This window comes from Scyliorhinus torazame, chromosome 7, assembly GCF_047496885.1.
Source record: "Scyliorhinus torazame isolate Kashiwa2021f chromosome 7, sScyTor2.1, whole genome shotgun sequence".
NCBI lineage: Eukaryota > Metazoa > Chordata > Chondrichthyes > Carcharhiniformes > Scyliorhinidae > Scyliorhinus > Scyliorhinus torazame.
The window spans coordinates 24,009,820-24,036,410 of NC_092713.1; the positions used below are offsets into that span (position 1 = coordinate 24,009,820).

The following is a 26,591-nucleotide window of genomic DNA, read 5'->3' on the forward strand; positions in this document are numbered from 1 at the left end:
CTAGAGCAATTATTTTTAGGTGAGGGTCTTAGTGTGGTGACTAGGGGTTTTTCACAGTAACTTCACTGCAGTGTTAATGTAAGCTTACTTGTGACTCTAATAACAATTACTGTTGAGGTTAAATCTTGCCACTCCCAAACACAGATCAGGTACCACCAACACCTTTTAAACAAGCTGCTTTATAAACCCGGAAAATAATATTCTTAAAGCTTGAAGCCAGCACCTGAAGAATAGTTATTTTTACAATACTGCAAGCCACATGAATTTTGGTCATCTAAGTAAATGGAGCATAATAATATGTAGAAATACTGGTCATGCTGGATTTACAATGGGAGCTTTGTAGATACTTCCTTGATTAAATCTAAGTGACATTATGGTGTACAGAAGAAAAAAAATAGCATTGCAAAAGCAACACTAACAGGCCACGTCCATTAACAAATTCAAAACACAATGCTTCAGAAATAACTTTTATTATTCCAAATGTAACAATGTCATCTTTCTAACCCACTTGTACCACAGCAGAGCTGAAACACCAGTAAGTGCACAAGACATCAGGCTAGACATACCTTAAAAGGTTTCCTGTGCAGCCTTCACAAAAGAGCAACTACTTAATGCATCATATTCACTGCAGTAAATAGCAGGCACCAACTATCAAGTACAAACAACAAAAGCCACCGATAATAGAACATTTTAGAATGGACTTGAGGAAGTCAAATTATGCAGAACATTCAAATTTGTTCCAAAGAAAGACAATATTTTCAATCATAAATTGGTGATGTGCTGTGACTAAGCAGACTAGCGAATTGCAGATAATCCTATTGATAGTTATGATAATAAACCCATTTTGAATATTAACAGTTCAGTTCATTTCCAAACATTACATGATCTATGTTGACCAATTTGTGTCATCACATTCACTGGAATGACATGGGAGTTTTCCAGCTATCAGCAGAGTCCTGTATACAAATAGTAACTTGGCAGGCTGCAAGAGTGGTTGTACGACGCAATTTATAAACGTTCCAACTTTTCACTGAGAAATTCTTCCACGTTATCAGTGTTCCATTTGAGTATGCTCAGCTCTTCTGCAATGTTCCCTTTGTCGTCCAGCAGCTTTAGCACAGGATCAGAGCCACGCACATACTGGAAAGGCAAAAAACAGAAAGCATGATAAGTTATGTATTGTAAATAAAAGCTACAAACACGCCGACACAAAATGCCAATTTTTCTATTATTCAAAACGAATTGAAGCTGGATAAAAAGCCTCTGCACAAACACATACTTGCATTGATTTTGCTACTGCTGCTTCTATGTGGAGAAGATATAGACAAATGGTTTAATCAACATTTTCTCCCAGACTGTTCCCTATAATTAGAAGGTATTTTACAAAAATGGGATTGGTTTCTAAATTTACTGATTGCTGGAGTGAGGGACCAGCATCTTAATGAAGCAATTTTACATTTACACCGCTTTTCAACAAACATTTCTCCATGACAGCTCGGGCCAAGTGCTTTTTACTGCAATAATTAGCATTATCTTACTGTGCCAGCTCCTTCAATTCACAGCAAAGGCAATTTGTGTGTTTTGCCTTCCTCGCCAAACTGGTAGCAGGTATTACAAAAGTTACAATTACTGAAACAATTTATCATAGAGGGAAAAAAAAGAATTTTAAATCAAATGCCACACCATTATGATCAAATGCCAATGGGATGCTCCATGTATATCATGCAGACTTTAAAAAAAAATCAATCAAGTAGACATTTTATCTAAGAAAACACAAGGCATTTCAGGAGCTTTGAAATTACATGTTAAGCTCTGTAACTAAACATGCATATGTGTGGCAGCCAGTTTGCGGCTGCTCAAGAACAACCCTTTCTCATTTTATTTACACAAGGCGAAAGTGCTTCTGCCACTTTTCATAAGAGCGGCTCCGCACTTTAAAAGCCAAATAACTTGGGGAGTCAGGAAAACCCAACACTCTACACAAAATCAGGAGGAAGAACATGGTAACTCCACATCGAGGACCTCAGCGGCACAGGATGAAATGAACGTAAAGGTATGACAGGGTGGCACGGTAGCACAGTGGTTAGCACGGTTGCTTCACAGCACCAGGGACCTGGGTTCGATCCCTGCTTGGGTCACTGCCTGTGCGGGTCTGCACAATCCCCCACATGTCTGCATGGGTTTCCCGCTGGTGCTCTGTATTCCTTTCACAGTCAAAAGATGTGCAGGTGAGGTGGATTGGTCACGCTAAATTGCCCCTTGGTGTCCAAATGTTCATAGATATCATAGAATTTACAGTGCAGAAGGAGGCCATTCAGCCCATCGAGTCTGCACCGGCTCTTGGAAAGAGCACCCTACCCAAGGTCAACACCTCCACCCTATCCCCATAACCCAGTAACCCCACCCAACACTAAGGGCAATTTATCAGGGCCAATCCACCTAACCTGCACATCTTTGGACTGTGGGAGGAAACCGGAGCACCCGGAGGAAACCCACGCACACACGGGAAGAACGTGCAGACTCCACACAGACAGTGACCCAAGCCGGGAATCGAACCTGAGACCCTGGAGCTGTGAAGCAATTGTGCTAATCACCATGCTACCGTGCTGCCCCAAGGTGAGGTTGCTGGGTTACGGGGATAGGGTGGAGGCGTGGGCTTAAGTACGGTGCTCTTTCAGGGGCCGGTGTAGACTCAATGGGCCGAATGGCCTCCTTTTGCACTGTACATGATTCAATGACAGCACAGCTAATTAACTCTGATAATATCCAGAATGCATGAAAAAGGCTGCTAAATGTATACCAGTGTTCCCGAGTTTCAGAAAACCTTCTGTACTAAGCTTGAAATAGAGTTGGAAGATTCCGAGTAGCTCAAAAGAAAATCCAGAAGGGAGGGGAGAGACAACATGGATAGAACCTCCACACATTTTGCTCCTCTGAACTTTTACACCATCTTGAAAACTATATTGCCAAAGCTATAAAACTGGTTTGGTCGGGTCCATAATTAAACTCCCACAATTTTAGAATAAACTGTCCTTAACAAAATGAGGTGTATGCCAAATATCTTAATGCAATGAACATGTTACATCTTCTTCAATACACACCATGGATAAAAAAAATTAAGAATTAATGAGTCATTGAGTAGTTTGTGGAGGTCCCAGTTTGTACCAACGCAGGTTGTGGATGTTGGTCAGGGTCAAAGGCATGAAAGAAGGGTGAAATAAAAACAGAAAATGCTGGATAAACTTCTTTGTCCCTTTGCACTTTTACAGAAGAAATTATCTTTCTGCAGAAGGGTAATTTTGATCCAAAAGATTGTCTTGGTTTCTCTCCAGATGTTGTCAGACCTCCTGAGTTTATTCAGCATTTTCTGTTTTTATTTCAGATTTCCAGAATCCGCAGTATTTTGCTTTTATTATTATGAGAGAAGGGTAATGGGCTCGGCCAGGGGCTTCCATTTTCAGTATTTGGTACCAAATCTCGTCATCAATTGAGAATGCAATGTCTCGAGGCACGTTTACATTTGCTGTAGCTTCAATCTTAAAACGAGTCGTTAGGCATCAGTTTCCTGTCATATGGCTCTGTTGCAGGCTTTTGCACAGCAGGAGATTTCCATTTTCTCAAAACGCTTTGTTTCGTCTACAGGAGAGTGGGGATACTGCACAGTTTAGGAGAGGATTTAAATGAGTAAAATAAATCAGATTGGAAAATCTCTGAGTAAATGGCGAGTGGTAAAACACATCCAGTGTGCTTGCATCATATCAGAGTGCACCAACATGATGAACCAGTTCAATGAGGTTTAGCCAATGACGATGGGAATCATCGAACCCCTACAGTGCAGGAGGAGGCCATTCGGCCCATTGAGTCTGCACTGATTCTTTGAATGACTGCTCTACCCAGGCCCAGTCCCCCCCATCCCCGTAACCGCATAATCTAACCATGGACACTCAGGGGCAATTTAGCATGACCAATCCACCTAACCTGCACATCTTTGGACTGTGGGAGAAAACCAAAGCACCCGGAGGAAACCCACACAGATGTGGGGAGAACACACAAATTCCACACAGACAATTACCCAAGGCTGGAATTGAACCCGGGTCCCTGCCGCTTTGAGGCATCAGTGCTAACTAACCACTGTGCCACCCTGTACAAACTCCACACAGACCGTGTGGGAAGTTAGACTCCTGACACCACGTCCAGAGTCTAAAATTAATTGTCGCTTCTACTGCATATAATTAGAGTCTATATGACTTATTTAGGATCCGATTTCGTAGCACATTTTTAAAACCTATCTTCTAAACATATAAACAGCAAAAATGGTAAGTGTGGGCTTGATTAAGGACTAAAAAGGAGATCTTCTTGTGCAGCCAGAGGGCATCAATGATGCACATTGCGTTCTCCTGAGAAAATAATTCTGCTCTTCTCTCAGTAAAAGATAAGGCAGTAGCAATATTGTATAAGATTTGAAAAAAATTATAAACAGCATGTACGTAAAATGTTGGCAATTTTCAAAGTAGTAAAGCCTCCTGTCCAGATGAGGAAAGCATGGGTGGAAATTACAAATGTTTGGGCTACACTCTTCCTATCCTCCTTAGATATAGGACAGGTGTCAGTGGACTGGTGGCTTGCAAATGTTCCAAACTCTTTCAAAACAAAAGGGGAGGAGAAAGGGAAAGGCAAATACAGGCCAGCTAGCCTAATGCCTATATTGGGGGCACCTTGAGACAACATAATCAGGGACAAAAATCAGTTGGCGCTTGGAAAGAAATACAAATCAGAACATTCTGGAAAAGCTCGGCCCATCTGGCAGCATTAGTGGAGAGAGAAACAAAGTTCATGCTTCGAATTCAATACAATTTCTTTGGAACTGAAGAGGTGGACGTGAGGAGTTTTATGCTGTTGCAAAAAGGAGGTGGGGGTGGGAAGGTGGAACAAAGGAGGTCAGGGATAGGGGAGATTAAATGACAAAGATGTCATGGAACAAAAGGCAAAGGGACTGGTAAAGAAAGCACTGGTCTGGAGTAGGTGTTGCCAGCAGAACGAAAGCAAGAGCTGTCTCAAGTCAAAAAATATGAGAACTAAATTCAGACGTGCACTTGGGGCAAAATGATCAAAATAGAGGTTAGAGGTAATGGTCTGAAATTTTTGGATTCAACGTTCAGTCCAGAAGGCTTTGAAGTGCCTTATCGGAAGATGAGGTGCTGTTCCTCCATCTTCATTGGAACATAGTAGTAGGCAAAGGACTGAAACGTGAGCATGAGAACAAGAAGGTGACTTGAAATGGCAAGCATCCATGGCAAGCTGATGGCAGGTGTTTTGCAAAGTTGTCACCCAGTCTGCATTTCGTCGTCTCAATGTGGGAGTGTGCAATGTGAACAGCAAATACAGTAGACTAAATTGAACCCAGTACAAGTAAATCATTGCCTCCTCACCTGGGGCTTATTTGTCTAGTTCTTGGAGAGTGTGTGCACACAAAAAGCCTGTTTGGATTTGAAGGCATAGCGTTTAATTTGATCGAGTTCTTTGATAAAGGTTAATTGCTGAAGTGTGACTGATTCACATCTCTGCTAACCACATATTGTGTTTCTTTACTTGTCCCATTAACGCTCCCTTTGGCCTTGCACCATGAAACATTGTGTGATTAATATCTCCTGCCCACCACCCTATCACAGGCCTTGCCTTTTGTGCTCCTCACCCGTCCTTCTTTCATTTGCTCAATCAGAAAAGTCACAGGCCTGAAACATTTACTCCGCTTCTCTCTTCAAAGGTGCCCTTTGACCCGAGGATTGCCAGCATTTTCTGGTTTTATTTCAGATTTCCAGCATCCATAGTACTTGGCTTTTGGAATATCGACGCTTGTGCTGTTCTATCCACTACTGCACAAAAACTAATTACAGCACACAAAAGCCAACTTTGTTGTCAATATGGTGTCATTTTGGACCATTTGAAAATGTTCCGACAGGGCTACAAAGGTGAACATAGGACTCAGATTTAAGGTGATTTGACATAAGAAAAAAAATAAGCTGAGATTTGTGATCTGGAATGCATGGCCTGAAAAAGGCTGGTGGGGGGAGCAGATTCAATGGGAATTTTCACAAAGGAATTGGACAAATACTTGAAGATAAAAAACTTTACAAAACTATGGGAAAAGAGCAGGGGACTGGGATTAATGAGATAGTTCTGTCAAAGAGTAGACACAGACATGATGGACTAAACGGCCTCCTTCTGTTGGAATTATGGAATTCTGTCAATGTGAATAAGGCCATTCAGCCAGTCGTGCATGTGAGAACTATCCCCCATGCTCTGTCCCTCTAGCCTTACAATCCTTTTCTCTTGTCAATGTCACCAATTTCTGTTCAGCTAACAGCCCCACAGTAATGTGAAGGTGCCACAGTAATAATTATTAACAAATATTTTTCTGGTGCAAACATTTACAGTAGAATTGCTACAATGACAGGGAAAATTTAAATGTGTGCTGTCGATATCCTGTATTATGCTTACATATTTATGAGATTCCAATTTTCCTCAAAGAATGCTTAATGTATTTCAGTATAGGAAATTATTTTTAAAATATTTTTATTCGAAGATTTGTCATTTATAACAACATAATATCAATACAGTATCAACACGGAAAACGGATTTACAATGTTAGAAGACGCAACCAACCATATAGATCCCATCCACAAAAGAAACACCCTTTACCCAACAAGAAAACTAACCCCCATCCCTAATAGCTGATGGCGATTAATTCTTTAAGGAGGAAATGAATGGCTGTCACCTCTGGTAGAACCCCTCGATCGACCCCCTTGATGGTGTACTTGACCTTCTCCAAATGTATAAATTCCACGAGGTCAACCAACCAGATTGAGGCACTGGGCGGAGTAGAAGATCATCACCCCAGCAGAACTTGCCTCTGGGCTATTAGTGAGGCAAAGGCGGGAACATCCGCCGCCTCCCCCCCCCCCCCCCCCCCAGTCTGCAGCCCCGATATCCCGAACATGCCAAAGGACAAGGTTCCAGATCAATGTTATGAATTGCTGACATGTTGCTAAAGGAGGGGACCCAGAAGCTTGCCATCTTGGGACACAACCAGAATATAGGAGTGTGATTAGCCAGTCAAGATGGTCACCAAATCCACCCACAGAGCGAAACAAAGAAAAATCCCGTCACCATTAGCTAACTCACCCCTCCCGCATCCCCCTCCAAAAATGTTAGTTGGGATTACTGGGTTACAGTGATAGGCTGGAGGCGTGGGGCTCAAGTAGGGTGCTCTTTCCAAGGGCCGGTGCAGACTCGATGGGCCGAATGGCCTCCTCCAGCACCGTAAATTCTATGATTCTATGATACAGGCCACGGCTGTTCTTTAGACAATGGAGAGGGTTGACAACTTCAAATTCCTAGGTGTACACATCACCCAACAATCTGTCCTGATCCACCCATATCATCGCTATGGCCAAGAAAACACAACAGCGCCTATACGTCCTTAGGAAACTAAGGAAATTCGGCATGTCCACATTGACTCTTACCAATTTGTACAGATGTACCACAGAAAGCATCCAATCTGACTGCATCACAGCTTGGTATGGCAACTGCTCGGCCTAAGACCGTAAGAAACTAGAGAGTTGTGAACATAACCCAGTCCATCACGCAAACCCGCCTCCCATCCATTGACTCTGTCTATATCTCCCGCTGCCTTGGGAAAGCAGGCAGCATAATCCAAGACCCCTCCCACCCAGGTTATTCTCTCTTCCAACCTCTTCCACCGGGAAGATACAAAAGTTTGAGAACACACACTAACAGATTCAAAAACAGCTTCTTCCTTGCTGTTACCAGTCTCCTGAATGGCCCTATTATGGACTATTCTCATCTTCTTTACTGTGGGAGCACTCCTCGATGATGGATTGCACTTCGGCCTCATGCACACACACAGTACTGGAACTCAACAATAGCAGTATTTGTCTCTCGGCTAACACATCATGAATACAGATTATCTGGTCACTTATCTCTGTGCGTAAATTGGGGTACAGTAAAGTTGCCATTGTCCCAGATGACCATAGGCAGCCTTCCCCTTTGTGGAAGGGAGCTGACTGGTGGTCATCTAACCTGAGGCAAGGGTTAAGGTTGAGAAGGCAAGGGGTAAGGTTGAGAAGGTGGGGGCTTCATGAAATACGGGAATTGAACCCGCGCTGTTGGCCTTTGCACTGCATCCTGAACCAGCTGTCTAGCCAAGTGACCTGAACCGGCAATACTGGGGTAACAACTGTGTGAAATACTCTTTCCAAGGGAAAAGCTTTTTGAAATTCCCGAGTGCACAAGATGCTTTATAAATACAACGTTGCCCTTTCACTGGCTAAATGACAACTGATACAGTTGAAATATGCAGCAAAATATCCTATTTCATATAAAAACGTGGGTCCCACAGGCATAAATCTAAATTTGGAAGGTTACTTCAGGTGAAAGTTTTGAGATGTTTCATGAATTTTGGAACAAGGACAAGTTTAAGTGGAGCTTTGTAATCTGATTCAAAGCAGCTGTGTCATTTAGATTGACTTCAACAACTTTGTCTTACTGCATGCTTCTATAAATGACTGAATTAACTTGGCCAGTTATGGAAAAACCTTACGTGACCGACAGGAATAGTGCTCTTAGTTTGTGTGGGAACTTACTAGAAGGCCTGTGTATAATATGAGGCAATGAATGGATTTATCACTTACCTTGGGCATGCCAATTCAGGTTATTTGGTGCATAAAGTTTCAACTTATTTAGCTCATGGAAGTTCAACTTTATCTGTGGCAGCTGACTCACGTGAGCAAATCTTGACCAGTTCAACAAGAAATCCTTCAACACTCCGAGGTACTTTTAATTCGTTTTAGCATGAAACAACTCTATGCAAATAGTCACGACATGAATAACCACTCAAAAGGCTATATAACAAATACTTCCCTGACTTCTCTTCAGAAGGATGGAAGAAGTTGGTGTTCTCACCAGAGCTTCTCACAGATAAAGAAATTGGTACTGAAAACATTTTTGGTGAGAGAAGTGGTAGCCAAAAGGACATCTGGTACCAGAACACAAAAAAATCTGTACTTCAATCTATAAACAGAGACCATCTCCCCCCAAAAAATCACCATAGCCTGGGAATATATACTATGGCACCAATCAATCCAGAAAGCTACATAGAGGGAAGATTAGGGTGAGGCGATTATACATGCCTGACTGCAAGAGGATAGCTAGGGAAGAATGGAATACTCAACCAAGCTGAAATGAAACACATGGGCAGCAAGATGCAGACTTGTTTTCTACCTAAGAGAAGAAGGTTGTAATGCAAAGTTATTTGCCACTCCATGAAAAGTAGATTTTTTTTTTTTTTTTTTTTTTTTTTTTAAGTGCCCAATTCTGTTTTCCGAATTAAGTGGCAATTTAATGTGGCCAATCCACCTACCTGCACATCTTTTGGGTTGTTGCGGTGAGACCCACGCAGACATGGGAAGAATGTACAAACTCCACACGGACAGTGACGCCGGGATCGGTATCGAACCCGAGTCCTGGGTGCCGTGAGGCGCCAGTGCTAACCACTGCCCCACCATGCCGCCCTTGGAAATTAGATGTTGAGTTAGTGTTAGTTTTCATAAATGACACCAGGTTGACTAGTGTCCCAAGCTTGAATTATGTCATCAAGTATTTCTTGTGGATATTTTTCTTTATGCTTACCAAGATGTGAGATGTTCCTGCTGCAGAATGGAAGCCTGATTACTTCAGGTACTCAGCGTCAGCGTATGGTCGGATTATAGATGCAGAATTAAACATTCACTCCACTTCAGCACCAGTACCCCAAAAATAAGATTTCCCATAACTATCCAGTGGCCTCAAAGGCAGGGTCAGTCAGGTCTTTCATTCGGGACTAGACTCAAATACTAGAGGGGTTGCGATCCTGATCAATAAACGGGTGGTGTTTGAAGCGGGTAGAATAGTCTTGGACGTGGGAGGTCGGTACATTATGGTCAGTGGGAAACTGGAGGGGGTGCAGGTGGTATTAGTAAATGTGTCTGCGCCAAATTGGGATGATGTGGAGTTTATAAAGAGGATGCTGGGGAAGATACCGGACCTGGACTCGCACAGGTTCGTCATAAGAGGGGACTTCAACAGTTATTGACCATGGCTTGGACTGGTCAAGCTCAAAAACGGGCAGGGTGCCAGCAATGGCAAAGGAACTAAAAGGGTTCATGGAGCAGGATTGGGGGGGGGGTGGTGGATCCATGGAGATTTGGGCAGCCGAGGGTGAAGGAGTTCTCCTTCTACTCACACGTGCATAAAGTGTACTCCCGGATTGATTTCTTTATTTTGAGCAGTGTCTTACTGGCAGGGGTGGAGGACACGGGGTACTGGGCGATCACAATCACAGACCATGTCCCGCTCAGGGTTGACTTGCAGGTTAGTAAAGACAGTAATCAGCGCCCGCAATGGAGGTTAGATGTGGGACTTTTGGCTGACAAAGGGGTGTGTGAGTGGCTGAGGAAATGTATTCAGAACTACCTGCAGGTCAACGACACGGGGGAAATTTCAGCAGCGGTGTTCTGGGATGCACTGAAGGCGGTGGTCAGAGGGGAGCTGATCTCGATCCGGGTCCATAGGGAGAAGGTGGACAGGGCAGGGACAGACCGACTGGTAAAGGAGATACTACAGATCGATAGGAGGTATGCGGAGACCCCAGAGACAGGGCTTTTAAGGGAGCAGCAGAGGCTACAGGCGGAGTTCGGCTTGTTAACCACAGGGAGGGCGGTGGAGCAGCTGAGAAAGGCGAGGGGGGCGATCTAGGAGCATGGAGAGAAGGCCAGCAGAATGCTTGCACAGCAGCTTAGAAAGATGGAGGCAGCTAGGGAGATAGGGAAAGTAAATGACAGAGATGGGAATCTGGTTGGAGATTCACAGGGGTGAATAAGGCATTTAGGGATTTCTACAGTAGGCTGTACAGGTCGGAACCCCCTACGGGGCCGGAGGAGATGAGGCACTTCTTGGAGGGACTGAATTTTCCAAAGGTGGACGGGGAGCTGGTAGAAGGGCTGGGGCCCTCGACCGGGTTGGAAGAGATAGTGGAGGGTCTGAAGGCCATGCAGTCGGGTAAAGCCCCGGGACCGGATGGGTACCCAGTGGAGTTTTATAAAATGTTCTCTGGGATATTGGGGCCGGTGTTGATGAGGATGTTCAATGAGGCAAGGGAAAAGGGGTGCTGCCCCCAACGACGTCACAGGCCACGATTTCGCTGATTCTGAAGCAGGACAAGAACCCGGAGCTGTGTGGGTCCTACAGGTCGATATCCCTGTTGAATGTGGATGCCAAATTGCTGGCCAAAATTTTGTCCTCCAGGATTGAGGATTGTGTTCCGGATGTTATTGGGGAAGACCAGACGGGGTTTGTTAAGGGTAGGCAGTTGGTGGCCAATGTAAGAAGGTTGTTAAACGTGATCGTGATGCCCCTGGAAGGTAGGGAGGTGGAGGTAGTGATCGAAATGGATGCAGAAAAGGCTTTTGATCAGGTAGAATGGGATTATCTGTGGGAGTACTGGGACGGTTCAGATTTGGCCGGGGCTTTATTGACTGGGTCAGGTTGCTGCATCAGGCTCCTGTGACAAACGTATGGACGAATAGGACAACATCGGACTATTTTAGACTGCACTGGGGGACAAGACAGGGATGCCCCCTCTCCCCACTGTTGTTCGCGCTAGCTATAGAGCCGTTGGCAATTGCTCCAAGAGCCTCAAGGGGCTGGTCCGGGGGGGGGGGGGGGGGGGGGGGGGGGCCGCACAGAGTCTTGCTCTATGCAGACGGCCTGCTTCTGTATGTATCGGACCAATAGAGGGGATGGAGGAAATCATGAGGATTCTAGGGGAATTTGGCCGGTTTTCGGGGTATAAGCTAAATATGGGGAAAAGTGAGATGTTTGCGGTCCAGGTGAGGGGACAGGAGAGGCGATTGGGGGAGCTGCCGTTTAGATTAGTAGGGGGAAGCTTTAAGTACCAAGGCATTCAAGTGGAGCGGGAATGGAACCGGCTGCATAAATTAAATCTGGCCCAGCTCGTAGACCAAATGAAGGACGATTTTCGGAGGTGGGGCGTGCTTCCGTTGTCACTGGCTGGGAGGGTGCAGACGGTGAAGATGACGGTCCTCCCGAGATTCCTTTTTGTATTTCAGTGTCTCCCCATCTTTATTCAGCGGTCCTTTTTTAAACGGGTCAACAGAGTGATCATTGGCTTCGTCAGGGTGGGCAATAACCCGCGAGTAAGGAAGGTAATGCTTGAACGGAGTCGGGGAGAGGGCGGGCTGGCGCTGCCAAACTTTAGTAACTAATACTGGGCGGCAAATTATAGCCATGATCAGGAAGTGGGTGGTGGGGGAGGGGTCGGCATGGGAGTGTATAGAGGTGGACTCATGCAAGGGGACCAGTCTGGGGCGTTGGCAACTGCGCCTCTGCCATTCCCGCCGGCACGGTACTCCACCAGCCCCGTGGTGGTGGCAGCCTCGAGTCTGGGGGCAATGGAGGAGACATGTGGGAGCAGAGGGAGCATCGGTCTTGTCCCCAATCTGTAATAATCACCGGTTTGCCCTGGGAAGTATGGATGGGGGGTTCTGGATATGGCGGAGAGCAGGGATTGAGAGGATGGGGGATATGTTTATAGAGGGGAGCTTTCCGAATAGGAGGGCGCTGGAGGAGAAGTTTGGGTTGGCGAGTGGAAACAAATTCAGGTATCTGCAGGTGCGGGACTTCCTACGTAAAGAGGTATCAACCTTCCCGCTCCTACCACTAAGGGGGATTCAGGACCGGGTTGTTTCCAGAGGGTGGGTAGGAGAAGGGAGTGTCCTTGACATTTACAAGGAACTTATGGGGTCAGAGGAGACGCAGACCGAGGAGCTGAAGCGCAAGTGGGAAGAGGAGCTGGGAGGGGAGCTAGAGGATGGTCTATGGGCGGACGCGTTGAGTAGAGTCAACGCGTCCGCAACATGTGCCAGGCTCAGCCTGATACAATTCAAGGTCGTTCATCAGGCTCACATGACAGTGGCCCGGATGAGCAGATTCTTTGGGGTGGAAGACAGGTGTGCAAAATGTGCGGGAGGATCAGCGAACCATGTCCACATGTTCTGGGCATGTCCGAAGCTTAGGGGATTTTGGCAGGGGTTTGCAGCTGTCAGGTTCACGGTGTTAAAAACAAGGGTGGCACGGAGTCCAGGGATGGCGATTTTCGGGGTGTCGGAAGGCCCGGGAATCCAGGAGGAGAAAGAGGCAGACGTTCTCGCCTTTGCTTCCCTGGTAGCCCGGAGACGGATACTATTAGCTTGGAGGGACTCAAAGCCCCGAAGTCAGAGACCTGGCTATCGGACATGGCTAGCTTTCTCTGTTTGGAGAAAATCAAGTTTGCCTTGAGAGGGTCACTGTTAGGGTTCGCCCGGAGGTGGCAACCATTCGTCGACTTCTTCGCGGAAAATCGTCAGCAGAAGGGGGGGGGGGGGGGGTGGTTAGTTTAGCTCAGAGTAGTGGGTTAATAAAGGTGGGACCTGTAAGGGAGGGAGACGGCTTTTGCACTATGTTTATAGTTTCATGTACATTGTTTATTTTGTTGTTGTTACAATACCAAAAATACCTCAATAAAATATTTATTTAAAAAAAAAACTATCCAGTGGCCTCAAGAGAGAAATTGTCAATTAAGAACAGTAGCATTATATGCCCATGCGTACTGCAGATTAGAGAAAGTTAACCCAAAGAAGAATTTTACAGCAAATTGGTTGGATTAAATCCCACCATCCAGTTTCTGCACTCAGTTACAAGGAAGTCATCTACCCTTAACAGAAAAAGAACAGGGCGAGCTTACAATGTCTCAATTTATTTGATGTACCAGAAAATACAAACTCAGTACCATGTGGGGCTTCTTGCCACCAACTGCTTAATCCCCAAGTAAGGGGCTGTTTTGCAAAAGATTTTCCATCATGAGGCTGAATCCTCTTCCAGGACACTTTAGCCCTTTCTTTCTGCTACCACTGCCTCTTTGCCTTAAGGCTACCTCACGCAATGTCTTAATCTTGCACACTTGCTCAAGGAAATATTTCAATTGCATGGCGAGCAATTGCACAAATTACCCTTTCATGCAGCCATTCCATGCCTGTGCTGAATTCATATGATAAGGATTTGGGGTAGCACAGTTGCTTCACAGCTCCAGGGTCCCAGGTTCGATTTCTGGCTTGGGTCACTGTCTGTGCGGAGACTGCACATTCTCCCCATGTCTGCGTGGGTTTCCTCCGGGTGCTCCGGTTTCCTCCCACAGTCCAAAGATGTGCAGGATTAGGTGGGTTGGCTGTGCTAAATTGCCCTTAGTCCAACAAAGGTTAGGTGAGGTTACGGGGATAGGATGGAGGTTTGGGGATAGGGTAGTGTGGGGATAGGGTAGTGTGGGGATAGGGTGGATGGATGGGCTTAGGTAGGGTGCTCTTTCCAAGGGCCGGTGTAGACTCGATGGGGCGAATGGCCTCCTTCTGCTCTGTAAATTCTATGATTCTGTTTATTCCAATCCTATTCTCAGACTTTTTCTAATTTCCTTTAATTCATTTCTTCATGTAATTATCTCACCATCTTCTACTACAGTAATGCAGTAGCAATTTCAAATTTATGTCTTCTTGTTACTGATTTTCTGGTAGTAATCTTTCACTATTTAAAATATTAAATCTTTGTATCCTTTTCTTCAAGCTTCTCTGCGCAGTCCTAAATTTAGAAATCTCCAATCACAATATTCTTTTACTATCACTACGCAGTAAATTTATATTGACACTTTCCTATGGCTCCAATGTATTTCCTATAGAGAGTTGCTTAAATTATATTTTGTTAAAATTTATGATCTAGCTGCTTTTTAAAAATAAGGAATCCAATTTGTCATTTTCTTAGCATTTCTCACAGGTAAACTTGCTGTCAAGGAGCTGCAAGTATATGCTTCAACCTCTGTTCCATTTCTGGCCTCTATGGTTTCGTTTCCACTGCAGAGGCAGCGAATAGGGCAGTAGGAGACATTAGACGAGTATGGCAGGGGGACATGTATAAATAAAGCAAGCTGAAGGATTGGAAACCACCAGACAGATAAGGAAAGGAATGCGGTGAAGGATAAGGTTAACCTGGAGAATTTTTAGCAAGATGACTGAACTTCGTGTTGTGACAACAGGAAATCATCTTGTGCTTAGGGATCTCAGAAAAATGTAAAACTAGAGTGTTCGGGAAGTAATCCAGAAAGGACAGAAGAAATGGCAAGCAATGACATCTTTGGACAACAATGACTGAATTACAGCACTGGACTATTCCAGATCATAACTAACTTAAATTATATATATATATATATATATATATATATATATATATATATATATATATTATATATATATATATATATATATATAATATATATATAATATATATATATATATATTTAAAATTTAGAATATCCAATTATTTTATTTTTAAATTAAGGGATAATTTAGCGTGGCCAATTCATCTACACTCCTCATTTTTGGGTTGTGGGGGTGAGACCACACAGACATGGGGAGAATGTGCAAACTCAACACGGTCAGTGACCCGGGGCCTGGATTGAACCCGGGCTCTCAGCGCCGTGAGACAGCAGTGCTATCCACTGCGCCATAACTTAAATGATATTATGGTTGCATTATCTTGATTAAAAGATTGGCCATGGTCTGGAAAAAAAAAATCAATATTAAAAACCAGCACTCAAGTTTATAACTGGAATTGGGGATATATACAAATGGCTGGGGGAGCAGGGAGGCGAACATGTGGTGAAGATCAAGGAGAAATGGGAAGCGGAGTTGGGAAGGAGATCAATTGGAGAGTATGGAGTGAGGCACTGCGTAGGGTAAACTGGACCCCTAATGTGCAAGGATGAGCGGGTAAACTGGACCCCTAATGTGCAAGGATGAGCCTGATACAATTAAGGTGGTGCACAGGGTGCATATGACTTGGGCGAGAATGAGTGGGTTCTTTCAGGGGGTAGCAGATGAGTGTGAGAGGTGTGGGCGCACATGTCTTGGGGTTGCGAGAAATTGGGAAGATTCTGGTTGGGGGTGTTCGCGGTCTTAGCCAGGATAGTGGAGGAGGAGGTGGATCCTTTGGTGGAGATATTTGGGGTTTCAGAGAAGCCAGAGCTCATGGAGAGGAGGAAGGCCAATGCCGTGGCCTTCGCCTCTCTGATTGCACGGCGGCGGATTTTGCTGGAGTGGTGGTCGGCAGCGCCACCGGGGGTAGCAGCTTGGTTGGGTGACCTGTACGACTTCCTGCGATTAGAGAAGTTAAAGCAGGAGTTAAGGGGCTCTGCAGGGGCCATGCAGTTTCCCACTATCAGCCTAATTTCTTGCATTCATTCTTCTGAATTCTCTCATGTCATTGGCAAGGCCAGTATTTGTCACCCATTCTTAATTGCCTTTGAGTAGGTGATGGTGAGCCACCACCTTGAACCGTTGCAGACCATCTGGTGCAGGTACATCCACAGTGTCGTTAGGAATGAAATTCCAGGATTTCAATGCAACAACAATGAAGGATTGATGATATAGTTTCAAGTCAGGACAGTAACTGCACTAGTTCATATACAAGTCAGCATCTTATTGTCTTAATATTACATTTTAATTGGGTCACATTTCAACGTTTTTGACCTTCTCAAGGCTCTGGAGAAGTGAGAATTACAGAGGATAAAGCTGACTTTTGTGCATACTCCTACTGGACGTCTTGACATGTTAGGCATTTATTCACAACTTTTTCCAAAAGCTTAAAATTGCAACTGTTACTGAAAAGTGAAAAATCAGCAATGGAAATAAACAATTCATTGTAAGGAATCAAAACACATGAACAGTGATGGTACAGTATTATCAAGTTGGAGAGGAATTCAGAATGACGCTCAATTCCCCTCTTTGTTGATGAGGTTTACCCAGACCAGTCTCCACTTGCTAATTAGGTATTAACAATGAAGTTAATACAAATCCTGTGAAAATGTCAACAGCAGCCACACTGCCGAGCTTAAACAAAGATGAATGGGCATTCACCCTACTTGGATTAAGGACCGGTAGGAACCAGACTTAATTGAATGATAAATACCACATCAGAACATTGTTGTGGCACCCCCTATGACAATTATAGCAAGGCATATTTAAAAGTTACTGTCTTATCTGTAAAAATTTCAATTGAAAAAAAATGTACCTTGATCTGCAGACCCTTGAACATCTTGGGCTTATCACCTCTGACAAAAGCTGGAAAATGTATTTTAAAAATATATATATTTAGGAAACTTTGTGGACAAAAGCTTTAAAAAAAACAGAGTTAGTTTACCATATTACACAAAATCAAACATTTAATAATTTTATTGCAAGTTTGTAACATATTGTTACACTTAAATTATTGCTTCTCAATAGCATACAACAGCAGTTGCACAATACAATTCAAACCATATCAAGTATTTTGGGCCATTTTCTTCCTCGACTGCACAAAACTCAGTTCTGTTTGTCACATAATTCAAGTGTGGCAAGCTAATTAACGTGTGGATGGTTCAGGTTGCTTGCAGAATGCAAAATACCCAACTTCATGAGGGTACTCACAAATCATACGCATCAAATTTAGAAACATTCATCATTTTAACTGGTACTCACATTCAAAGGCATAATACTCCTGGCATTGCACAAGCAAACAGCATCTCCACTCAACACAAAAGACAAGTTTTGAGGAAGTAACTAAGTGGGGGTGGGGCTATGCCAATTTTCTCGGTCAATTTAAGATAAGAGAACCCCCATTGGTTCACCAGCGACATTTAAACTCAACTAAACTCCAGTTGTTGGACTTGTTCGACGTCCAACTATTCACCCATACAGTTTGGAAGCAAGACAAAATTGCAAGGCTACTTATGGGAAATATTCCAGTGTTGAAAGTAATATAGTGTAAAGACATGAGACTAATTTCCCATTCTAATAAACTGAGTCATGATCTTCCATGATGCATCAACTGCGTTTCTTATTTATAGCTATCTTGTGATATATATTGCAGGATAAAGTGCGTGAATCTAAGATAGAATGCAAAACGACTTCCGGTTGCGGCTATGCGGAGCTAAGTCGCACATTCGGCGGCTCCTTCAAAAACGGACTTTTGGGCTCTTTTCAGGGCCCCCAACAGCACTTTTTCGACTTTTCAAAGTGTGGGAAGGAGATTACAACAATTCCCCGATAATATATGGCTTTTACCAGGAGCAGGGCGACTAAAAAGGTGGTGGTGGACCCGAAGAAGGTGAGAGGGAAGAACAAAATGGCGGCGGGCAGAGACCAGGCAGCGTGGATGCAGTGGGCGGAAGATCAGCAGGAGGGTATCCAGCGCTGCCTCAGAGAGATTAAAAAGGACCTGCTAGAGCCGATGAAGGCGTCTATTGATAAGCTGCTGGAGACACAGATGGCCCAGGGAGTGGCGATCCGCGAGGCTCGACAAAAGATCTCTGACAATGAGGACGAGATCTGAGGCCTGGTGGTAAAGGTGGAGGCGCACGAGGTGCTCCACAAGAAATGGCAGGAGCGGTTCGAGGAGATGGAGAATCAGTCGAGGCGGAAGACTCTGCGGATTCTGGGCCTCCCGGAGGGGCTGGAGGGGCCGGACGTGGGGGCCTATGTGGTCACCATGTTGAACTCGCTGATGGGAGCAGGGTCCTTCCAGGGGCCCCTGGAGCTGGAAGGGGCCCATAGAGTGCTGGCGAGGAGGCCCAAGGCTAACGAGCCTCCGCGGGCGGTGCTTGTGAGGTTCCATCGGTTCGTCGATCGGGAGTGTGTGCTCAGGTGGGCCAAGAAGGAGAGGAGCAGCAAGTGGGAGAACGCAGAGGTTCGGATATATCAGAACTGGAGTGCGGAGGTGGCGAAGAGGAGGGCCGGGTACAATCGAGCGAAGGCGGTGCTGCACAGGAAGGGGGTGAAGTTTGGCATGTTCCAGCCGGCGCGATTGTGGGTTACCTACAAGGACCGGCACCATTATTTTGAATCTCCGGAGGAGGCGTGGGCCTTTGTTCAGGCCGAGAAGTTGGACACACATTGAGGGTCGGGATGGGCGATTGGGGACTACGGTTGATATGCTATGTTTATCTTTATTTCGAGGGGGGGGGGGGCGCCTTTGTATTGCTCCGGGTTTCTTTTTCTTTGTGTTTTTTCTCTTTTGGGTCGGTGAGGGTGGCTGGGGCGGGTTGGGCACTGTTTTGGTTGGGTTGGTCGGGGGGGGCTCTTGGAGGCCCGAGTCAGGGGTGAGGGGACCGGGCCTGTAAAAGGAGCTGTGTCAGAGGTGGCAGGGCCTGGTAGGTGGAAAGCGCGGGCTTTTTCCCGCGCTGAAGACTGGAGGGGGCGGGGAAGCGAGGATTGTTTCCCGCGCTTAGAACAGGAGGGGGAGAGCCTATGGATGGGGACGGGAGAGGAGGATGTGCCACACAATGAGAGGAGTTGAAGGAGAGGCGGGAGTGGCCGGGGTCAGCAGGAGTCAGCTGACTTGCGGAAGTGCAATGGGGGGAGTAAATCAGCTAGGATGGGTCCTAGCCCGGGGGGGTCGAGTTGCTGCTGCTATGGTCAAGGAGACGCTGGAGCGAGTGGGGGGGGGGGGGGGGGTCGTCGAGACGGGGGTATGCCGCTGTGGGGAACGGGCCAGGTGTGGGGTGCGGGCGCGTGGCTGGCCGAGGAGGGGTCATGGCTAGTCAGCGGGGGAGGGGGGCGGGTAGCCCCCTAATCCGGCTGATAACCTGGAATGTAAGGGGACTGAATGGGCCGGTTAAGCGGGCCCACATGTTCGCGCACCTGAAGGGGCTCAAGGCGGATGTGGTTATGCTTCAGGAGACACACCTGAAGGTGGCAGACCAGGTAAGATTGAGGAAAGGGTGGGTAGGTCAGGTGTTTCATTCTTCTCACATGTCCATAAGGCTTATTCCCGAATCGACTTTTTCATCGAGTAGGGCGCTGATAGCGAGAGGATACTGAGTATTCGGCAATAGCCATTTCGGACCACGCCCCGCATCGGGTGGACTTGGAGATGGGGGAGGAGAGGGACCAGCGCCCGCTGTGGCGCTTGGAGGTGGGGCTGTTGGCGGACGAGGAGGTGAGCGCGCGGGTCCGAGGAAGTATAGAGGGGTACCTGGAGACCAACGACAACGGGGAGGTCTGAGTGGGGATGGTATGGGAGGCACTGAAGGCGGTGGTGAGGGGAGAGCTGATCTCAATTAGGGCCCACAAGGAGCAGGGGGAGGGGAAGAGGCTGGTGGGGGAGATGGTGAGGGTGGACAGGAGGTATGGGGAGGAGCCCGAGGAAGGATTGTTGAGGAAGAGGCGTAGCCTCCAGGCCGAATTCGACCTGGTGACCAGCAGGGATTTACGAGTATGGGGAAAAGGCAAGCCGGATGCTGGCGCATCAACTGCGGAAGCGGGACGCAGCTAGGGAGATCGGGGGAGTTAAGGACAGAGGAAGGGGGGGGGGGGGAAGAAAGTGTGTGGTGCGGAGTGGAGCTGGCATCAATGGGGTCTTCAGGGATTTCTACGAGGAATTGTACCGATCCGAGCCCCCACGGGAGGAGGGAGGGATGGGCCGCTTCCTGGACCAATTGAGGTTTCCAAAGATGGAAGAGGGACTGGTGACGGGATTGGGGGCCCCGATTGGGCTGGAGGAGCTGATCAAAGGGATAGGAAGCATGCAGGTGGGGAAGGCACCGGGACCGGATGGTTTCCCGGTCGAATTCTATAAAAGATATATGGACCTGTTGGGCCCGCTGTTAGTTAGGACCTTCAATGAGGCAAGGGAGGGGGGGGGCTTTGCCCCCGACGATGTCCCGGGCACTGATCTCCTTGATCCTGAAGCGGGACAAGGATCCCCTGCAGTGTGGGTCTTACAGACCGATTTCCTTGCGAAATGTAGATTGCAAAGGTGCTGGTGAAGGTCTTAGCCACGAGGATTGTGTGCCGCTGATCATCCATGAAGACCAGACGGGGTTTGTGAAGGGGAGGCAGTTGAACGCGAATGTGCGGAGGCTTTTGAACGTTATCATGATGCCGGCGAGGGAGGGGGAGGCGGAGATAGTGGTGGCGATGGACGCTGAGAAAGCCTTTGATAGGGTCGAGTGGGGGTAACCTGTGGGAGGTGCTGAAGAGGCTCGGGTTTGGGGTTTGTCAGGTGGGTTAGGCTGTTGTATGAGGTCCAGATGGCGAGTGTGGCCACAAACAGGAGGAGGTCCGAGTACTTTCGGTTGCACCGAGGGACGAGACAGGGGTGTCCCCTATCCCCCCTGCTCTTCGCACTGGCGATTGAACCCCTGGCTATGGCACTGAGGGAGTCAAGGAACTGGAGGGGGTTGGTGCGGGGTGGGGAGGAGCATAGGGCGTCACTTTATGCGGACGACCTGCTGCTGTATTTGGCGGACCCGGTGGGAGGAGTGCCGGAGATAATGAGGATTCTTAGGGAATTCGGGGACTTTTCGGGGTACAAGCTCAACATGGGGAAGAGCGAGCTGTTTGTAGTTCATCCAGGGGACCACGAGAGGGGGATTGGCAAGCTCCCACTAAAAAAGGCGGAGAGGAGCTTCAGGTATCTGGGAGTCCAGGTGGCCAGGAGCGGAGGGGCCCTGCATAGGCTTAATTATACAAGGCTGGTGGAGCAAATGGAGGAGGAGTTCAAGAGGTGGGACACGTTGCTGCTGTCCTTGGCGGGTCGGGTGCAGTCAATCAAAATAACCGTGCTCCCAAGGTTTTTGTTCCTGTTCCAGTGCCTCCCCGGGTTTATCCCAAAGGCTTTTTTCAGGCGGGTTAACAGGAGTATAATGGGGTTTGTGTGGGCGCGAGGGACTCAGAGGGTGAGAAGGGTGTTCTTTGAGTGGAGTAGAGATAGGGGGGGGGGCTGGCGCTGCCCAACCTCTGTGGGTACTACTGGGCCGCCAATGCGACGATGGTGTGCAAGTGGGTGATGGGGGGGGAGGGGGCCGCATGGAAGAGGCTGGAGACGGCATCTTGTGTGGGTACGAGTCTGGGGGCGCTGGCAACGGCGCCGCTGCCGCTCCCTCCAAGGAGGCATACCACGAGCCCGGTGGTGGTGGCTGCCCTCAAAATTTGGGGACAGTGGAGGCGGCACAGGGGGAAATGGGGGCCTCGGCAGGGATCCCATTACGGGGGAACCACCGGTTCGCCCCAGGAAGAACAGGTGGAGGGTTTGCGGGTGGCACAGGGCAGGGATACGAAAGTTGGGGGACCTGTTTGTGGATGGGAAGTTCGCGAGCCTGGGTGAGCTGGAGGAGAAGTACGGGCTCCCCCCGGGAACACCTTCAGGTACTTACAGGTAAGGGCGTTTGCCAGACGGCAGGTGGCGGAATTCCCGCGACTACGGCCACACACAGTATAGGACAGGGTGCTCTCGGGGTGGTGGATGGGAGTGGGGAAGATCTCGGAAACTTACCAGGTGATGCAGGAGGAGGAGGAGGCCTTGGTGGTGGAGGTAAAAGTTAAGTGGGAGGAGGAATTGGGAGAGGAAATTGAGAAAGGGACGTGGGCAGACGCCCTGGGGAGGGTGAATTCTTCCTCATCGTGCACGAGGCTCAGCCTCATACAGTTTAAGGTGCTGCACAGGGCACACATGACCGGGACAAGGGTGAGTCGGTTTTCTGGAGGCGAGGACAGGTGTGTTAGGTGCTCAGGGAGCCCAGCAAACCACACCCATATGTTCTGGGCATGCCCAGCACTGGAGGAATTTTGGAAGGGAGTAGCGAGGACGGTGTCGAGGGTGGTAGGATCCAGGGTGAAGCCAGGCTGGGGGCTCGCAATATTTGGGGTGGCAGAGGAGCCGGGAGTGCAGGAGGCGAAAGAGGCCGGAATTCTGTCCTTTGCGTCCCTGGTAGCCCGGCGAAGGATTCTTCTTCAGTGGAAGGATGCGAGGCCCCCAAGCGTGGAATCCTGGATCAACGATATGGCAGGGTTATTAAGTTGGAGAGGGTGAAATTCGCCTTGAGGGGTCGGTACAAGGGTTCTTTAGGCGGTGGCAACCGTTCTTAGACTTCCTGGCAGAACGGTAGACATTTGTCAATGGCAGCAGCAACCCGGGGGGAGGGGGGGGGGGGGGGGGGGGGACGACGACTCGAAGACCTGGAGAACAGGTCGAGGAGAAACAATTTGAGGAGTGGAGGGGGCCGACGCCGCGGCATATGCGGGCACGATGATCGGGGCGCTGATTGGCGCGGAGGCCCCCCCCCCGGGGTTGCTGGAGCTGGAAGGGGCGCACCGTATGCTGGCGAGGAAGCCCAAAGCAAACGAGCCGCCAAGGGCGATGGTGGTGAGACTTCAACGGTTCACAGATAGAGAGAGGGTCCTGAAATGGGCCAAGAAGGAGCGGAGCAGCAAGTGGGAAAATGCTGAGATTAGAATATACCTGGACTGGAGCGCGGAGGTCGCTAAGCGGAGAGCGGGTTTCAACCGGGGCAAAGCGGTGCTGCATCGGAAAGGAGTGAAATTTGGAATGTTGCAGCCAGCGCGACTGCGGGTTACATATAACGGCCAACACCACTACTTCGAAACGCCCGAAGAGGCGTGGACCTTTATACTAACTGAAAAGTTGGACTCTAATTGAGGGTTTGTGAGGGTGGGGGGTATTTGAGGGTTGAAGTATGATGGCGGTTGTATATAGGGGGGGCAAGCACGCGCAGGGAATCTTATATGGGCTGGGGACGAGAGACAAAGTCACAACAGAAGCTGCGTCGGGGGGGGGGGGGGGCGCGGGGCAGGCTCTGGAAAGCGCGGTTTTTCTCCCGCGCGCGGGAAGAAAGGTGGGAGGGGAAGCGTAGGAACATTTACTGATGGGGAGATTCCCACACAGGGGGTCAAAGGGTTGGCGGGGGAAGCCGGGGTCAGCAGGAGTCAGCTGACTTACAGGGGCGATATGGGGGGAGCAAAAAAGCTAGACAGGGGTCTAGCGGGGGGGGGGGGGGGGGAAAACAGGGTTGCTGCTGCACTGGTTGAAAGGGACGGGACACAGAAGAGGTGGCCGGGACGGAGGTGAGGGAGACGCGGACACGGGACTGGCCCAGAAAAGGAGATGGCTAGTCGGCATGGGGGGGTGAGAGCCCCTCCAATCCGGCTGATAACGTGGAACGCGAGGGGTCTGAACGGACCGGTGAAGAGGGCTCAAGTGTTCACGTACTTGAAGGGACTGAAGGTAGACGTGGCTATGCTCCAAGAGACACACCCGAAGGTGGCGGACCAGGTTAGGTTAAGAAGGGGATGGGTAGGGCAGGTATTTCACTCGGGACTGGACGCGAAAAACAGAGGGGTGGCAATTCTGATGGGAAAACATGTGTCATTTGAGGCCAAGACTATCGTAGCGGACAATGGAGGGAGATGTGATGGTGAGTGGTAGGTTGCAAGGGACGAGGGTGGTGTTGGTAAATGTATACGCCCCGAACTGGGATGATGCTGGATTTATGAAGCGCATGTTGGGGTGCATCCCGGACCTGGAGGTAGGAGGACTGATAATGGGAGGGGACTTCAACACAGTGCTGGACCCAGCACTAGACCGCTCCAGATCAAGGATGGTAAAGAGGCCGGCGGCGGCCAGGGTGCTCAGGGGGTTTATGGACCAGATGGGGGGAGTGGGCCCATGGAGGTTCGCAAGACCGCAGGCCAGGGAATTTTCTTTCTTCTCCCACGTGCACAAGGCATACTCCCGGATAGACTTCTTTGTGCTGGGCAGGGCGCTCATCCCGAGGGTGGAGGGGACGGAGTATTCAGCCATAGCCGTTTCGGACCATGCCCCGCACTGGGTGGAAGTGGGGCTGGGATAGGAGAGGGACTAACGCCCGCTGTGGCGGTTGGATGAGGGACTGTTGGCAGATGAGGTGGTGTGTGGTAAGGTAAGGGGGTGTATTGAAAGGTACTTGGAGGCCAACGACAACGGGGAGGTGCGAGTGGGGGTGGTATGGGAGGCGTTGAAGGCGGTGATCAGGGAGAGCTAATCTCCATCAGGGCTCATAGGAAGAAGTCAGAGGGCAGGGAAAGGGAGAGGTTCGTGGGGGAGATTTTGCGACTGGACAGGTGATATGCAGAGGCCCCGGAGGAAAGATTACTTGGGGAAAGGCGACGGCTCCAGACGGAGTTTGACCTGTTGACCACGGGGAAGGCGGAGGCACAGTGGAGGCAGGCGCAGGGGGCGACCTACTAGTACGGGGAAAAGGCCAGTCGGATGCTGGCACACCAACTCCGTAAGAGGGCGGCAGCGAGGGAAATAGGGGGAGTCAAAGATGGTGGGGGAGCCATGGTCCAGAGTGCAACGGAAATAAATAAGGTATTCAAGGCCTTCGACGAAGAGCTGTACAGATCCCAGCCCCCAGGGGGAGAAGAGGGGATGGGAAGATTCCTGGACCAACTGCGGTTCCCGAGGGTGGAGGAGCAAGAGGTGGCTGGTTTGGGGGCACCAATCGGGTTGGAGGAGTTGAGTAAGGGTTTGGGGAGCATGCAGGCGGGGAAGGCCCCGGGGCCGGACGGGTTCCCGGTGGAGTTCTATAGAAAGTATGCAGACCTGTTGGCCCCACTACTAGTGAGGACCTTTAACGAGGCAAGAGAGGTGGGGTCCCTGCCCCCGACAATGTCGGAGGCGACAATTTCCTTGATCCTGAAGCGAGACAAGGACCCACTGCAATGTGGATTTTGCTCCTAAATGTGGACGCTAAGCTATTGGCAAAAGTGCTGGCCACGAGGATTGAGGACTGTGTCCCGGGGGTGATACATGAGGACCAGACGGGATTTGTAAAGGGCAGGCAATTAAATACGAATGTGCGGCGGCTCTTAAACGTGATAATGATGCCATCGGAGGAGGGAGAGGCGGAGATAGTGGCAGCCATGGACGCGGAAAAGGCCTTTGACCGAGTTGAGTGGGAGTACCTCTGGGAGGTGTTGCGTAGGTTTGGGTTCGGGGGAGGGTTTATTGGCTGGGTTAAGCTCCTTTACAGCGCCCCAGTGGCGAGTGTGGTGACGAACCAGCGGAGGTCGGAGTACATTCGGCTGTACCGAGGAACGAGGCAGGGGTGCCCTTTGTCCCCCCCTGTTGTTTGCATTGGCGATCGAACCCTTGGCCATATCACTGAGGGAGTCTAATAAATGGAGGGGGGTGGTCCGCGGGGGGGGGGGGGGGGAAGAGCATCGGGTGTCGCTATACGCGGACGGCCTGCTGCTATATGTGGCGGACCCAATGGAGGGGATGGTGGAGGTCATGCAGACTTTGAGTGAGTTTGGGGAGTTCTCTGGCTATAAGCTCAATGTAGGGAAGAGCGAACTTTTTGTACTACAGGCAGGGGACCAAGAAAGAGGGATAGGGGACCTACCGCTGAGGAGGGCGGAGGGGAGTTTTCGGTATCTAGGGATCCAGATAGCCAGGAGCTGGGGGGCCCTACACAAACTGAATCTGATGAGGTTGGTGGACCAAATGGAGGTGGACTTCAAAAGATGGGACATGTTGCCGCTCTCGTTGGCGGGTAGAGTGCAGTCGGTAAAAATGGTGGCCCTTCCGAGGTTTTTGTTTGTGTTCCAGTGCCTCCC

At 48.8% G+C, this 26,591-nt stretch overlaps 1 protein-coding gene across 1 annotated transcript in view; it reads right to left on the minus strand.

The window, feature by feature from the left end:
• Positions 1-454: 454 nt before the first annotated feature.
• selenof (selenoprotein F) overlaps positions 455-26,591 on the minus strand; it is an 86,657-nt gene continuing 60,520 nt past the window's right edge. Inside the window, exons 4-5 of the mRNA XM_072510444.1 lie at positions 17,227-17,276; positions 455-1,140 (exon numbers count right to left, since the gene is read on the minus strand). Of these exons, the coding sequence (XP_072366545.1) occupies positions 1,009-1,140; positions 17,227-17,276 (182 nt within the window). The 3' untranslated portion in view covers positions 455-1,008. The remainder of the gene's footprint in view (positions 1,141-17,226; positions 17,277-26,591) is intronic.